This window comes from Ovis aries, chromosome 23 (assembly GCF_016772045.2).
Source record: "Ovis aries strain OAR_USU_Benz2616 breed Rambouillet chromosome 23, ARS-UI_Ramb_v3.0, whole genome shotgun sequence".
NCBI lineage: Eukaryota > Metazoa > Chordata > Mammalia > Artiodactyla > Bovidae > Ovis > Ovis aries.
Genome location: NC_056076.1, coordinates 43896024 through 43912025, shown reverse-complemented (window position 1 = coordinate 43912025; position 16002 = coordinate 43896024). Strand labels below are relative to the sequence as shown.

The 16002-nt window shown below is 47.4% G+C and overlaps 1 protein-coding gene across 1 annotated transcript in view; it reads right to left on the bottom strand.

Moving 5' to 3' along the window:
- LDLRAD4 (low density lipoprotein receptor class A domain containing 4) overlaps positions 1-16002 on the bottom strand; it is a 160105-nt gene that overhangs the window by 47042 nt on the left and 97061 nt on the right. Inside the window, 2 exon segments of the mRNA XM_060405482.1 lie at positions 2761-2901; positions 11855-12305. Coding sequence (XP_060261465.1) covers positions 2761-2901; positions 11855-11894 — 181 coding nt within the window. The 5' untranslated portion in view covers positions 11895-12305.

Below are 16002 nucleotides of genomic sequence, written 5' to 3'. Positions count from 1 at the left end.
AGTACCCTGTGTCCATGCTGGGTCATCTTTGCACGAGTGTGTTTCAGTTCCCCAATCTGCCTGTCGGCACCTTGATAATGAAATCTGTTGACCTTCATTCCCTAGAACGCTGGGTACAATGACCGAAGAAGGCACTTAATACATATACCTGTAAATATAATAATTTGTATTGTAAAATTTTATTTTTATAAATAATAATTTTATTTGTTTGATTTGTATTTTCAGTGCTCAGGAATACAATGTTTTGATAGAGGAAGACATAGAAAAGCTGACACTGAGGCTGACAGTATAGCCCTCTTCCTTGAAAAGATACACCAACCACTCTCCTTGCAAGATACTCACAACAGCTCCACACCCACATGTGCAGAGCATGGGGCTCAGACCCAGGGATGTGCCTCAGTCCACTGGTCAACAAGGCAGAGGAGCAGATGAGACACAGAGTCTAGGTTCCAAAACTGTTTTCAGAAGGAAAAGTTTCTTAGAGCTGTTATTGTAAGGGCTTCTACTATCATTAGCACTGCTGCCTCACAAATGACAGTGACATTTTCTTTCTAACCTTAATTCATGCTAAATTTTAGCAAATACAAAATGAGAGAGATAATCAAGACACCTGAGTCAGGGCGCATGCCCACAGCCAACAACACAGGCAAAAAACCGATTCCAGTGTGCTTGACCCTAAGTGCAATCAAAGGGTAGAACATGGGGAGTTTCCTCCATGCAGACACAGAGCAGACTGAGTAAGTTGACTCTTATGCAGGAGTAAGGAGAAAGCATGCTTTGTTCTCCTGGACTAAACTGACTTAGAGACAAGAAGTCCTGTCACATTCCAAGTTCTGAAGGCGGAGAGGAAGTGGCAGCCCCACAAGCAATCCCCCTAGGGACACTGCCGACCTGCTGCAGACGCAGGCTGGTGGGGCCTGCAGACTCCCCCAAGCCTCGCTGTGCAGCTGAGGGTGGAAGCAGACACTCTCTACTCTTGGCTACAGACCAAGGGGAGGAAAGTGCACTGATCTGATACCAGATCACCCTCAGTACCACAAAGAACAGACCAGCCATGGCAAACCCAAATGTGACAAGCAGGCCAGCTGCCTGTGAGCTGGCAGAGAGGCCAGGCCCAGTGAGCCCCCTTCAGCGGGCAGCCCCCAGCAGGCTTTCCCCAGGGGACAGAGGAGGCGGGAAACACCCAGCACCTCTGAGGATGAACTCGCCTTTGGACACTTGAGCCCATGCTTCATGTGAAGGAGGCCCGGCCGTGCAGACAGACAGCAGCAGGCACACAGCAAGCAGCAGGATGATGATGCAGACCGCACTCTTCACGTGAACCCCCAGAGCAGCTGTACACGGCAGGAATCATTCCCATTTCATGGACAGAGACACTAAGCCTTAAGGAGTTCAGCTGCCTTCCTTAAGCAAGAAAGAGCTTGAACCCAGGTTCACATGAAGCCAGAGCCCTCATCCTGCCCTTTGTTGTTCTGTCTCCAGACTCTCCCATCTTCTTAAAAGACAGCATGTTGTCAACAACCTCCCATTCTGGCTACAGGGGAACAAGCCTAGTTACACCTGAACAGTAGGGACCAACAGGTTGCCAACAGGATCTTAAGATTCCTCTGTTAGGATACAAACTACTATAGCATATGTAAGACAGACAACAAGGGCCTCCTGTAGAGCACAGAGATCTGTATTCAATATCCAGTGATAAATCAACATGGGGAAGAGGAGGAAAAAAAAAAAATATATATATATATATATATATATAACTGAATCACTATTGTACAGCAGAAATTAAGACAACATTGTAAATCAACTATACTTCAATTTAAAAAAGAGATTCTTCTCTTAGGACAGATTCTCAGATGTCTTTGGGCAATGCTGAGCCATTTACAAATGGAGAAGCTTCACTTGGCTTCTAAACAAAACTAAAGAGTTTACATTTTTAAAATGAAAAGATATTTGGAAATTGGCTTTAAACACCAGGAAATACTGATGAGAAAGGAGGAGAGGCAGGGAGGAAGGGACCTGAGGCAGGGAGAAAGACCCCCGGTGAAGGTAGGTGCTGTGAAGAATCCTTGACCTTGACATACTTCCTTAGGCCCAGGAAACAGGACACAAAGAAACATAGGACGCAACAAGCCACTCTCAGAGTAGCACAGCCATGTTTCCAGGTGCCTTCTCTCTCCTTCCTCTTCACAAAAGCCACAAGATCAGTCAATGAACTTCGTACTTGGACTTCACCTTCTTCCAGCTCAAGAAATGCTCAGAGCCTCAACCTGGGGCTTTACCCGAGAAACAACCCACTCCAGTACCAAATAAAAAAAACACACAATTACAACCTTTTGAAATCCCCAACAAACTTTTTTTTTCTATTTTCTTGTTTTAATTACATGCTTGAACACAGACTCTATATATCCTTCTTTATTTAAAATTATTTTAAAATAGTGGCTTAAAATTACTTCCAAAAATTCTCTAAAACCAGTATGAAGAATACTAAGTCAATAATTATTTCTTGGGATCAGTCAGTGCTTCTCAGATACGCAGCAGAAAGCCTCTCCCAAACAAAACACAGGCCACTTAAAGTGGAAGGAACTTCTGACTCTCAGACATACCCTCTTTCTATCCTAAAAGAAAACATTGCCTTTGTGACAACACAAACCTCTTCTCTTAACCGAAAACAACATCTTTCCCACATCCCAGGGTCAGGGCCGCCTACCGTTTGCAAACACACCGCAGCTGAATGGCGCGAGGTGGGCAGGAAGGACTTACAGCTGAAGATGCCCGGAGGCGGGTGCTCCGTCACCAGGAGGCAGTTTTCTTCGTCACTGTTGTCCCCACAGTCATTCTGCTGGTTACAGACCAGGGAACCCAGATACAAGCACTGCCCGCTGGTGCAGGTGAATTTGCACTCTGAAAAAGCACAACACAAAGCATGGAATTGTCAATGCCAGCCTGAGCCTCCTCAGCTGCCGCTTCTCCTCCCCCGTCTGTATGCTGTGATGGTCTGGGAACACATCTACCTAGAGAATCCAGGGAACTGAGCTCAGACAGGGCCCAGGAGCACTCGGGCCTGCCAGACCTCACTCACCCCCTACCTCTCACCCACAAAATAATAGCACAGGTGCTTTCTTTACACAACATGCCCAGCAAGAGTCACAGTTATGGAGCTCTTTGCTGAAAAAAATCCTTGTCAGTCTCCACTGCCACCAAGGAAGGAGTCAGTGCAGCAGCAGTGAAAAATGCGTTCTGAACAGTCCAAGGTACTCTGCCTCGGACTGCCAGTCCAAGTACCCTTCAGAGCAGCCTGAAAAAACTAGCCAACTGTCATCCGAACACCGTCAGGTATTTTAAAAGTCCTTCAGAACTGGAACTGGCAAATAGCACTATTTCTCTTCTGCGTTCAAAAGCACTGCGTGAAAGAATGTATGAATGCTTTTCTTTGTTTTCCTGTGTACAGAATGTGCAGAAGTGTTCTCATTAGCTTCTTAGAACAATAATAGAAGCACCCATGGAAGCAGGTAAGAATGCCTTAACATTCTCTGCAAACAAAAAGCACATCAGTACATGCAAGGTATCAAATACACGGCAGACAGTCTGAAAGGATGCTCGCCAAAACACAAACAGTGACACTTCTGGGTGCTGGGATCATTGGTAATCTGTAGTTCCTTCTGACTTTTACGTACCATTTTATAATCAGGAAAATATAAAGCCTATTTTAAAGTGAGAAAAATCTCTGAAACCAAATGTTCATAGAATTCTAAACTCACCATAATGAAGTACCTATAACATCATACAAACAGAAGTCCAGACACAGTTCCAGCCTCACCATCCCAGTCACACTGTGTGGCTTGGAGCTCATGGGGGCACCCCCAGGAAGAGCAGCAGTAAAAGCACAGACACCAGCTGGCAGTTCCTGCCTGAGGACCCGCTGCAGAGCACTGGGGTGGAGGAGGGCGCAGATCCCGGAGAGCCACGGCCCGCAGTGTGGGAGTAATGTTGAGAGCCGGACGGCGTGCTGATGACCAGGCTGGTACTGTATCTACAGGCTGTAATAAGTAAGTGTTAGTCACTCAGTCGTGCCCAACTCTTTGCGACCCCATGGACTGCAGCCCACCAGGCTCCTCTGTCCATGAGATTTTCCAGGCAAGGATACTGGAGTGGATTACCTTTTCCTTCTCCAGGGGATCTTCCTGACCCAGGGATCTAGGGCCTCTAAAGAGGATCTAACTGTACAGCCCTGAGCATTTAACACACATCCATCAAGACTAACCCTGCACACCCCACTCACAACAGCTCCACGGAGGAGCAACAAGAGTTCTGAACTGCCCACTGACATGTGCGCACATCCCTGAGGACCACACCCAACCTGCAGGACCCACTAGATGGCTGCACAGGCATTCACGGCACAAACCTGGGCCCCAACAGGGGAAAGATGGGTGAAAGTGCAGCAGTGACCCTCAGGTATTGTGACCACTGAGCCTCAGGACTCCTTCCCTCAAGCCACTCTTTCATTCATTCATTCAAGAGTCCTCACTACTCTGGCAAGGAGCATGGCCACAGGTGCCAAGGATGGAACAGACAGTCCGTCTAAGAGTTTCTCCTTCAGCTCTTAAACTAAACACTGTGTTTTCCTCAGGCAAGAACAAGACTCTTAGCCTCTCAACTGCTTCCTGGTCAACGTGGTATTGGGATTAAAGCAGTGACTCTGCATCCTCCTCTGATAGCCTAGGGCCCAGAGGATATGGGGTTTGGGGTCAGTGAGTGTCCCCACAGGATTGCTAAGTCTGTGTGCAGGTAGATTCCCTCGAGATTCCTCTGCAAGACAGCATCCTCCAGCTGAAAAATCTGAAAGCTACCTATTGCCTTACATTCTAAAAGTCCTTCAAGTTCTTAGAAACCACAATTCAACAGTTTTAAAAAAGAAATGTTGAAGAATGACACTCTACTTGAGCCCTTTGGTACTTCCGGTGCTCACTCTTCATTATTCTAATGATTATCCTAATGATAGGTGCTGAACTCTGGATAGGGATCACACTGATCACCCAGTGGACACAGTGATCAATACACTGACTGGACACACTGATCAGTACTGGACACAGTGATCAACACACTGACTGGACACACTGATCTGAACTGGACACACTGATCATCAATACCACCTCCAAGGGATCCTTCACAGCAGCATCACAAACATGCTGTAACCTCCGCATCTTTAAAATACAATGCTCTGGGCCGCACTCGCATGTTTCCACTCCCAGGGCTCAGGCCTGTTTCTCCCCAGCAAATCTGGTCAGGCTTTGGCCCCATCACTGCACTCCAGGCCATGGACGCCCTCCATGTCAACTCCAGGGCAGCACCTAGGCCATGTCTCGTCCACAGGGTCACAGTCAGATGCGACACAGTGACTGAACAAGACTGCATGCATGTTTCTGATAAATGTGGAAGTGGAACGGCCATAGAAGCACGCTCAGGTCGCCTCCGTGGTCAGCAGGTGCTGTCCAGCAGCGATGCACAGTAGCACGTGCATCTGAAACAAGTCTGGGTGCTGTCCACAGAGCTCTCTCCCAAACACTCTTCAGAGGAAAAACTGAAGGAAAACTCCCAGAGAAAAGTCTTAAAATCCGCAGCACCATGTGTTTTATTATCCTTCGTAGTGCATCAGGCCACATTAAATTTATGGGCCACAAGAAAGAGAAGAGGCCAACAGTCCTGGCCTAAAACTGCCATTAACAGTCATTTTCTTTTATTGCTGAATCAGTGTCTGGGCTCCAAAGGTCAAGGACTCAAATCCACCTTCAATCATCACGCACTGATCTGAGCACTGTCATGATCATAACTCACATCATGGACTGTCCGTCAGGAGTACACGTTTCACCCTGTGAGCCACCCTGCATGTCCCCTACCAATGCACCAGGGGGCCACACACTGAGGTCCCACAGTGAGCAGGGGCGGGTCTGAGCGCTGGGGAGAGTTAGGGTTACGCTCTGCCCCGGCCCATTCCAGGCTCTCAGTCAAGGGCAGGCAGGAAGGCTGAATACACTGGGACTCCAGAGGGGGCGGGTCCAGCACTACCGAGAGCAGGCTCCCTGGCATGGCTGGGATGGGCCAGACTAGTCCCTCAACATCCTGTCCTGTCTGGGTCCTACAGATGCCAGAGCCTCCATTGTCTCTGAGACAAAATGCCTCATTGGCATTGGTCACATCACTCATGTCACCACTTAATCAAGATGGTTTACGGGCCACCGTCATCTCAGAAAGCCATAAGACCTCAGCACCACTTCCCAGTCAAGACACCTGATCCTCATCAGCTGGGGTCTCAAGGTCACCTGAGGGCTGGGGACTCAACAGGGGTCAGCAGTCAGGTGGGCGGTCTGAGTCCCAATCACACCACAGGATGAAACGTGCTGCACAACCAGACACAACTTTACCAGCTGCCATAAAGAAATAGAAAATTGGTGTCTTGAAAGCTATATAAGGATCATCACAAAACTTCACTCTGTCCAGGGGAAAGGATTAATAAGAGAGGAGTTGTCTCTCACACTAAGCGAACCGTCCACTGCAGAGGACAGAGGTGTCAGCGGGACAGGGTCCAGGAGCACAGGGTCCTCACACTCACCCTACCAGGTGGGCCAAGGCCAACAGGTCCCCAGTGAGACACCCACACATCTGCATACCGACACCCTCTCACTCGACATAACCTCCATGCCTGTGGTACTGACGTATGAGATGGAGAACAAGACTTGTGGCTGAGACTGAGTTATCATGCCAGCACTGTCTTCAGAGAAGTGGTGATACCCTCTTGTGAGCTCACGTCCTCCATTCTCAGATCGCACATTCTCACCAAGGCTACCGGTCTGGTCACAAACTCCAGCTCTGCCGTCAACCAGCTGCGCTGCACGGTCTTCTTCAGGCTCAGTTTTTTCACATATAAAATACCTGCTGTGAAGACTCAACAGATGCCGTACATGCAGTGCTCAATACAGTGTTTGACTCGTGGCACATGTACAACCAAATGGAAGCTAACAACATATCTGATATTATAATCATTATCAGCACCTCAAAAAAACAGACTGGGGATCATGGAAGTAACTTCTGGATTTGACCAGAGCAGATGTGAACTTTAAAACTTTTCCAAAGCTAAATAGGTAACAGATAACAATCACAAAAAAACAGACTGGGAGCCACAGTTATAATGTCCACATGATCTCCGCAGGGGCCCCTCTGCATCAGGGTTGGCACGTCTGACCCTCATGAATGAGGCTGCCATGTCACAGCTACTTTTATATCAAACAAAAGTATGTCTTCACCAGGTTTCTCTCAAAACTGTATTTTTCTTTCATTACTTTTATAACCCACATATTAATGATTTCCATTCTTTGCATGCATTTCTAAAATATTACAATTAAAATAGTTCCTGAATTTGTACGCATGCAGGCTCAGTCGCTACAGTCAAGTTCAACTCTTTGCAACCCAAGGGACTGTAGCCCGCCAGGCTCCTCTGTCCATGGGATTCCCAGGAAAGAATACTAGAGTGGGTTTTCATGCCCTTCTCCAGGCCTGAATTTGTATAATTACTTTTTAAAAATCTAAATGCAAATTTAAAATAACAAAACATAGTTTTGGGGAAGAAAGTTTTATAGAGCAATAGTTCCTGTGGACCATGCTCTGACAGCTGACTCACACTGTGAACATCTCCACACCCGGCACAGTGGACGCTCGAGGTGAGCAGTCCAGGCCAGAGAGGGTTCCAAGGCTGAGCCCAGATCTGAGGTCACAGGTCACTGCACCCCATGCCCTCAGACCTCTAGACATAGCATTAGGAGCACAGCAAATGGCACAGATGTAAAGTGACAGCAAAGCTGCTTGAGACACAGCATGCACCTCTGACAAGAAGGGTCAAGTTCACAGTGCAAAATCACACATCTGAAATGTTCAAGAAAGGATTCCAGTTTCCAAAGCGTGTCTTGGCCCTACAGCATACTGATCAAGAAATAACAAAATTTGAAATCTCTGGCTTTTTAGTAAAATATACTTAAAAGAGGAAGTAAAAGTCATTTCCCAGGCCACACTAACCATGGGGGTAGGGGCTGGGACCATGACATTGAGATTTATCATAAGAAATATATGTTTGGTCTCAGTCACAGTTTCCAACTCAGGGCTCCTAAAACCTTCAGAATTTCCTAAACGGTAAGAGCCATGAAGGTGTCTTTTGTTGTTCATGCCAAGGCCCTGGTTAATGAGGTGACTTTGGAAAGCCCCTAAGGATAGGACTGGTTGCCAGGGGAACTGCCCACAGGATCAGAAGGCTGGCACTTTCACCCCCACTCTCAGGCCTTTGTTGGAGGAGAAGGGCTGAGACTGAGCCCATCCAAATGGCCAGTGAGCTCACCACTCCTGCCGGGATGATGAGACCTCCATAACACCCCAGAGTACAGAGTCAGAGGGCTTCCAGGCTGGTGATCATGGGAGGTCTGGGGAAGGTGGTGCCTGAGAGGATGTCAGGCTCCACACCTTTTCCTTACACCACTGTGCCTTGGCTTTTCTTGACCAGTAACACTATTACCCAGCTGCTTTCCTGAGTTCTGTGAGCCACTCCAGCAAGTCTACCAAATCTCAGGAGAGATCACAAGAACCTCCAATTGATCAGCCGGTTGGTCAGAAGCACAGGTGACCACCTGGACTTGGGACTTGTGTCTGAAGAGGGCAGTGCCTCGGGGTCTGGGCCACTTCAGGCAGAAAGGGTCAAAACCGACAAAGCTGCAGGACATCAAGCTGTTTCACAGTTGCCTGGTGCAGGAAACACCCACGTGGCTGGTGGCCAGCACTGTGAGTGCTGTGTGTAGACACAGAAAACAGAAGAGTTTTTTGCTTTACCAACAAAAACCCTGGCACATAGCCTGCACGTAGCTCTGAAGCTGGCCAGTCTCTTTCACCAAGATGGTCCCTGTCCTCCTCCCAGGCCCTACCACTCTCCCTTCATCCTGGGACCTATATGCAACATGGAAAACCCATCTTATGGCCACAGACTTCCCATGCCTTTCTTGTAGAGATGAAACCTATGAGGACCAGTCTGAAGTCTGTTGTTTACACTCCAGGTCCTACAAAGACACAACCATGAGGTTTCTACAAAGACACCCTCCAACAAAAGACAACTACAGAACGTTGGGACCCAGTGATACAGAGTTGTCAGATCACACAGGTGACCATTATATTAATTCCTGACTTCACATAGAAACTGAGGCCCAGAGAAGTTAGGTAACTCACCCAAGATCACACAACTAAGTAAGGAAAGAAACAGTAACATACCCCCTCATCGACCTCTGGTATCAAAACAAATGGCCAGGGGTTTAGTATATGTTCTCAGATGCACTCTTTTAATATTATAAAGCAGTAAAATTAAACTATACTGGACACATACAAATAATTATTCCTTTTTATCACAAAGGAACAGTTATTTTGGGTTCATTATCTTGATATTTTCATTTTTACTTAAAAAAAGAAAAATTGTAAGATATGGATAAGTAAATCCAAGAAAGGAAACCACATTATGTATTGCTATCACTCGGAGGTAGCCACTAGTAACATTTTGGTGCACATCCACCTATACTGTCTTTGTTCTTTGAGTATAAAAATAAAAGGATCACCTTCTTCCTATTGTTTTATGACCTACTTTTTTCACTTAAAAATATAAGCATTTCTCCAGAACGTGAAACACTAAAACATCCTTTGTAGTAGCTACAGGGAATTTCATCACAATGATTTATCATAGTTACTTAACCATGTGTTATTCTGGGACTGGTTCACTCTGTTTATTTATTTATTTATTTTTGCCATACCACAAGGCTTGTGAGAGATTATTTCTCCAACCAGTGATTGAACCCAGGCCCTTGGCAGTGACAGCATGGAGTCCTAACCCCTGGAACTACCGGAGACTTCCTCATCATATTTTAATATTGCTCTATTTCTAAATTTCAATTCTGCCACCAGGGTCAGCAATTCCCTTTAGTCTCCTGTCATCCGCAAATTTGAGAAGCATGTTTTTTTAATCACTTATCCCCAAGTGCTTGACAAGAAAGCCTGGAGACACAGCCATTAGAGTCCCTACCTGGCTGATGCTATTCATTCATTGACATGCTTTGGGATCACTAAATAGAAACTCAAGTTATTCAAGAGTCTTCCAGTCATGACAAATATTCAGTGTTTCCTTCATTCACTATATATATTAAATGTATTATAAGCAGCACTGACAAAGGAGCTATAAAAGTGTCTGCAAAGAGTTAGGAATACTTACATAAATGAGAACTTTTATGACTCCTGTTCACAAAAAAGTACCTAAATTTGGCATTCCAAAAATTGTGTTTTTCACTTAAAAATCAAAAAGACTTTAAAATATTTCATAAATTTCTTTTTAATTAGGAAAAAAAAATCCCTGCAATGCCAGAAACTGGGAAACACACTGAGATGGTTAAAATTGTGTAAGTCACTAGAGATAAAAATCTTTTAATTCAAGATTTAGGATTTAGCTACTGGGCAACTTCCACTGCCAAGCCATGAGCTTCTGGAAACAGATGTTCATACGAAAGCATGAATTCATGCTAGAGCAGCAAGTCCTGGAACCAGAACCAATAGCTTGTTGGTTCTGACCTTGTCTGCCTGGAGTGGCCTGGACCCGCAACACTGCCCCTTCAGACACAAGTCCCAAGTCCAGGTGATCACCTGTGCTTCTGACTACCCAGTGATCAACTGGAGGATGGGTTTCCGGGCCAGGCTTGGCGGCTGAGGAGGGTTCTGGAGAGTTGAGCTCCACATGTTTCTCTGACGCAGCCACCACACTCGTCTTCCTGGGCCCTGATCATCCAGGGGCCCTCCCCAAGCTGGGCCCCCAGGAGGGGGCTCCTGTGTTCCACATGCTTGGCTGCCCCAATCGTGGTTCTGTGAGAGCTGCACATGGCCTTGGTGGCTGTCAAACAAGCAAAGGGAGCAGGGCTGGCCCTGGTGAGTGTCCATGAGCAGGGCGGGCAGCGGGGGCCGAGCCTCAAGCTCTCTCCAGGCACCTGACACCCCAACCTGCCTGCTATACACAACCGGGAAACTGACAAACTCGTGGGGCTCTCAGAGTGAGAAACACAGTCACTTCTTGTAATTTTCCCACCATCCCTCCCTTAATAGGAAAAAACCTCTTTTATGTAAAACTGTTTTCTCTGGATTCCATGACGTTCTTCAGCTTCAAGTTCCCCATTTTATAAACGAGGAGTCAAAGGCCCATAAGAATTAGTGGCTTCTTGGGATGTTAAGTGATTCAGACAAAGAACTAAGACCCAACTCAAAAGCCCCTGATCATGCCCTGGCTCTGTGCACCATCCAGACACAGCGGTTCCCTTCAAGGGATGCAGACCAGATGGGGCAGAGAGGGGCATGCCCACAAGTCCTTACAGGAGCGGGTCAGCACTCAGTGTTGCCACCCACACCGCCTGCATGCGGGTGAGGCTCAGAGGGAGAACGTACTCATCGGCTATGACTGCTCCCTCCGAGTCCCCCAGCTCTGGGCAGACAGACCCCCTGACATATGCACTGCAAGGGACGGATTTTTTTCAGGGGCAGTGGCTCGTGGGACACTGTGTGCCCTACGACTCAACAAAGCAGAATCATAAAATGTCTGATGCTGTTTCAAATTCCTCGCTACAGAAAAGGATAAAACACCATAGATTTGCCAAAATCATTCCCCGTGGCAGCCTGAGCCCCCAGACACTGTAGGGCTTCAGCTCCTAAATGCAGACACACATTCAGCTCCTAGAACTGCTCAGTGTCTCGTTACCTACTAAGAGTGAAATAACATGCTCAGTTCAGAATGGAGGAGTCTCACCTGTGAAAGCATTCGTGGCCTGAGAGCCAGCTTCCTGCATACTGCTCCCCAGCAGGCCTGGCTCCAGCTCCTCAGCTGTCCTGTCCCCAGGAGCATCCAGGAGGCCTCAGGTCACCTCCATCTCAGTTTGCTTGAGGCCATCTGCTGCTGTCTGGCTTCTGGAAGCATCTGATGCTGACCAGCTTGGCTCCCAGCCCGAGAGCAGGCGGTACCTGACACGGCACCCAGTCCAGCAGTACACACGCTGGGGGCACTGGTCACGTCAGCTGTCCAGTCAAAGGATGGAGGTCATGGTGGACCCAGGAGCCTGGAAGCTGTCCCATGGACACCAGCCTTCCCACCTCAGAGGGAGGGCCTGGCAGCCAGCATTCTCCAGAGGTCTCTGCTGCTCCAGGCAGGGAGGCTCAGGAAGGTCTGATCTGCAGCTCTCTGTGCTTTGCCTCTCCCCTTGCTGAAATTAAAAAGAAAGAGATCACTTTCCTGATGATCTGTAAAGCCTGAATTCAGTAGACCACAGAGGCCAAGAAAGAAAACGAAGACACCCCCAGAGCCATGCCTGAAACCACACTGCGGGGACGGTGGGGCAACCTCTCCTGCTGCTGTGAGGGGCCGGATGAGGGAACTGTCCCCGGAACAAGACACCGCCAGAGGCTCCGAGCAGCTCCAAGAACAGTGACAAAGGTCACATGCATCCAACACAGACACCTGGAGGAGAAACCCATTTCCTCAGCAGGTTCCCAAGGTCTTGGAGGATCTGAGGTCCACACCCACTGCTGCCGGCACACCAGGAGGGACGGGGGCTAAGCTGCTTCAAAAAGTGACCCTTGAAGTGGGGGGGACCCTTGAAGGCCAGTGGTAAATTTATTGCAAGAATATGAAGGAAAAGCAAATTTAACCTATAAACTGTTTCATATATATTACATAGAACATGATAATAAAAGTACTTTATAAGTACTTATCAGCTATTTTAATGCTGTTAAACTATATAAGAAGCAACATCAACAACAAGAAGCCCAAAGGACCAGACTTTTAAAACAGAATCCCAAATATGAATCTCTGGCATTGGAGAAAACGAACCTTTTTTTCCATTATTATCACTTCATGCTAATCAATTTATAGTCAATTTTTAGAAAATATCACTTTATTCCTCTTTTTCAAACTAGAGAAAAGAAAAAAATTTAAGAAAACAGCACGTAACAGAAAGAAGCCCTCTGTTAAAACCCTCCTGCTATAAACATAAGGTAACAAAGTAAAACATCACTCATACAGACGGACCGGAAGGAAGCCCTTATGTATTAATGAAGCACCTTAATTACATTACATAAGAAATTCAACTGCATTGCCCTCATGTACTTGCAGTAATAATCTCAGTTAATGAAGTGCAGCCCAGTAGGAGTCCTCAAATTTAATGAATAGGTAAAAAATTTAATTCAAAATCATTTATGTAATTGGTGGGTCTGAAGTGCTTGAAAAATGTGAGAAAATGTTCTTTCTCTGAATTTAAACATTCCATATCGAATGATCAATACCCACAGTTATCAGCATCCCGAAGGCCAACACCAGCGTCTAAAGTGCCATGTGCCCTGGAGCCATCCACCTCAGGGAACAGAACTGCCAGATAAACAGAAAAGTCCACCTGCCCCACAACCCTGATAACCTTTACTCCAGTCTAAGATGCTTTCAAAACACAGGAATACCAGACTGTATTTCTTCTTTCCTTGATCTCAAAGAGAAACACAAGTGCAGTAAGGCTTTTGCTGTTTTATTGAGGAGTTTTGTTTAATTATCTTGTTTTGTTGCAAAAGGCATGCTACCTCAATTTAAAAAAAAAAAAAAAAACAGAAGAAACAACACACTCTTCCTTTCTGTTCTCTTCCTGTCTGTCACAGTCACTAATGCTTAACTTTGCTTCTTCAAAAAGGAGAGATGGAGACAGGTGTGTAACAACTCCCTGAGGTCTTGGGCATAGATGGTCTTGGCCTGGATGTTTAGGGAATGACATGTGTGATTCCCAACACAGGCTGAAGGGAGAGCATTTATTTCAACTGTCTTGACTGACTGATGACAAGCATATTCCTACATACATTTGAAGTCTCCTTATAAGCATTTTCAAGTGAAAATGAAACTGTTAAGTGCCATAACAGTTTTCTTCCTAACCACTAACAACACAGAAAAGATGCCCTTTCTAAAAACACACAGAAAGAAGGGTGGGTCTCCACTGGGCTGAGAAACAAGGCGGGGGTGACTGGGACCCGGAGTCAGCAGAGGCGCCACATGTCCATTTTCACAATTTAGGAACCATTCAAAAATCAGGAAAAAGCTGCAGAAGCCGAACACATCTCAGTCCTGCCTGCCTCCCACCATTACAAGCCCTACTTACCTTCTGGTCTCAGAGGTGGCCCCTCGCCCACCCCTGGGGCTAAAAGCAGACAGAGCCAGGTGATCTGGCTCGGGGCCCTAGAAGAGCTGGGGCTGCCTGCAGGGTGCTGAGAGCTCAGCCATCTCTCCTGGGGCAGCAAGCCCCACAGGGATTTTTCCCTTGGGCACCTAAGGTGCTGCCTGGCAGGCATCAGTAGGATGAGCCTATTGGACGATGGAGGAGTGGGCTGAGGCCGCTGGTCTACTGGACGGGTGAGTGGATCAAGGCTCCTGGTGCCGGGAGGAGGAGTAGAGAGCCTCGGCTGACCCTACAAACCAGCCTGCTGCCCCGAGGGGAGCTGACAGACGGCATCCGGGCTGAGAGGCTGTTCTCCTCTGGCTCTGATCTCTGAAGGGGCAGGGCCTGTGTGACCATTCCACGGTCACCACACAGCAAAGCCCCCACACAGGCCCATGGAGCTCACTGCTCTGAACCTTCTCAAACCACGGGGATGACTCTAAGCCCACAGAGGTCACAGACTCTGCCCTGAAATGAGTGCTCAGGAGTTGGGATCAGCACCTGGTCTCTGACCCTTCCAACCACTGTTTTTCCCACACTACTTCTGAGTCTCAGGTCATCTCCAACACCCTGGTAACACTCAAATCAGGAAAACCTGGAGGGAAGAGGAAGCATAAAGAGAGAAAGAGGCAACTTACCTAGGATGCAAGGTCACAGAGTAACATGGACTCATTCAAGAGCCCCCTCTATACAAGCACACTACCATCACCCTGTCATAGACACACTCACACACACATGTGCTGTTTATACCAAGAACATGGGCAGGACTAACCAGGAAATAAATCAATTCAACACTGCACTTGAAATATATGGTTAAGTCGCTCCCATAACAGAGCAACAGTTACTAAGGAAATAGAGCACGCGAGATGGAAAAACACTCCCACAGGAAGAGACATTTTTTAAAACGTGAACACCCACAAAACCTAACTAAGTAAGCTGCAGAATATGTTTACCACTTGTTTACAGAAATTCATACGAAACACAGTGTCCCTAGAATCACTGGGGAGAGAAAAGAACCGCATTCCACAGACAAACCCTATCATGAAAGCTCAACTGCAGAGACACAAGGTTTAGGCAACACAAGGTCACACACTGGGCACAGAGGCCAAAGTCAACAGAGAAGCCAAACCTCCTTTTCTAAAAACCTAGCAACATGAGTGCAAGTGCAGTGCATCAGGGATCAGCACCTCAGTTTCGTTTCTGCTTTCCACACACCATGGACTGCGGGCCTCTTTGGCGTGCCGGTTACCTGGGTGACGGCCAGACAGACCAGCCCCAGGCTCTGGGTCGAAGAGGCCCCGCCTGAGGCCCCACACTGCTTGACCCTCAGAGTAAGGAGCACCGAGGGGTGAAGGGATGGTCCCACCCTCGACAAATCAAAGCACTGTAGCAGTGCACCACACTGCTTACCAGAGGGAAAAAACCTCTACTACCAACTGGTTGGGCTTCCCTTGTGGCTCGGCTGATAAAGAATCCGCCTGCAATGCGGGAGACCTGGGTTCGATCCCTGGGTTGGGAAGATGCCCTGGAGAAGGGAAAGGCTACCCACTCCAGTATTCTGGCCTGGAGAATTCCATGGCCTGTACAGTTGCAAAGAGTTGCGGCCATGTCTCTGGTCAAGGGAGACAGGACAGATATGCACAAAAAGGACACAGCAAACGGGCCCAGAAAATCTGCATAGAAACCAAGTCTGAGACAAAGGGCTGTCTGC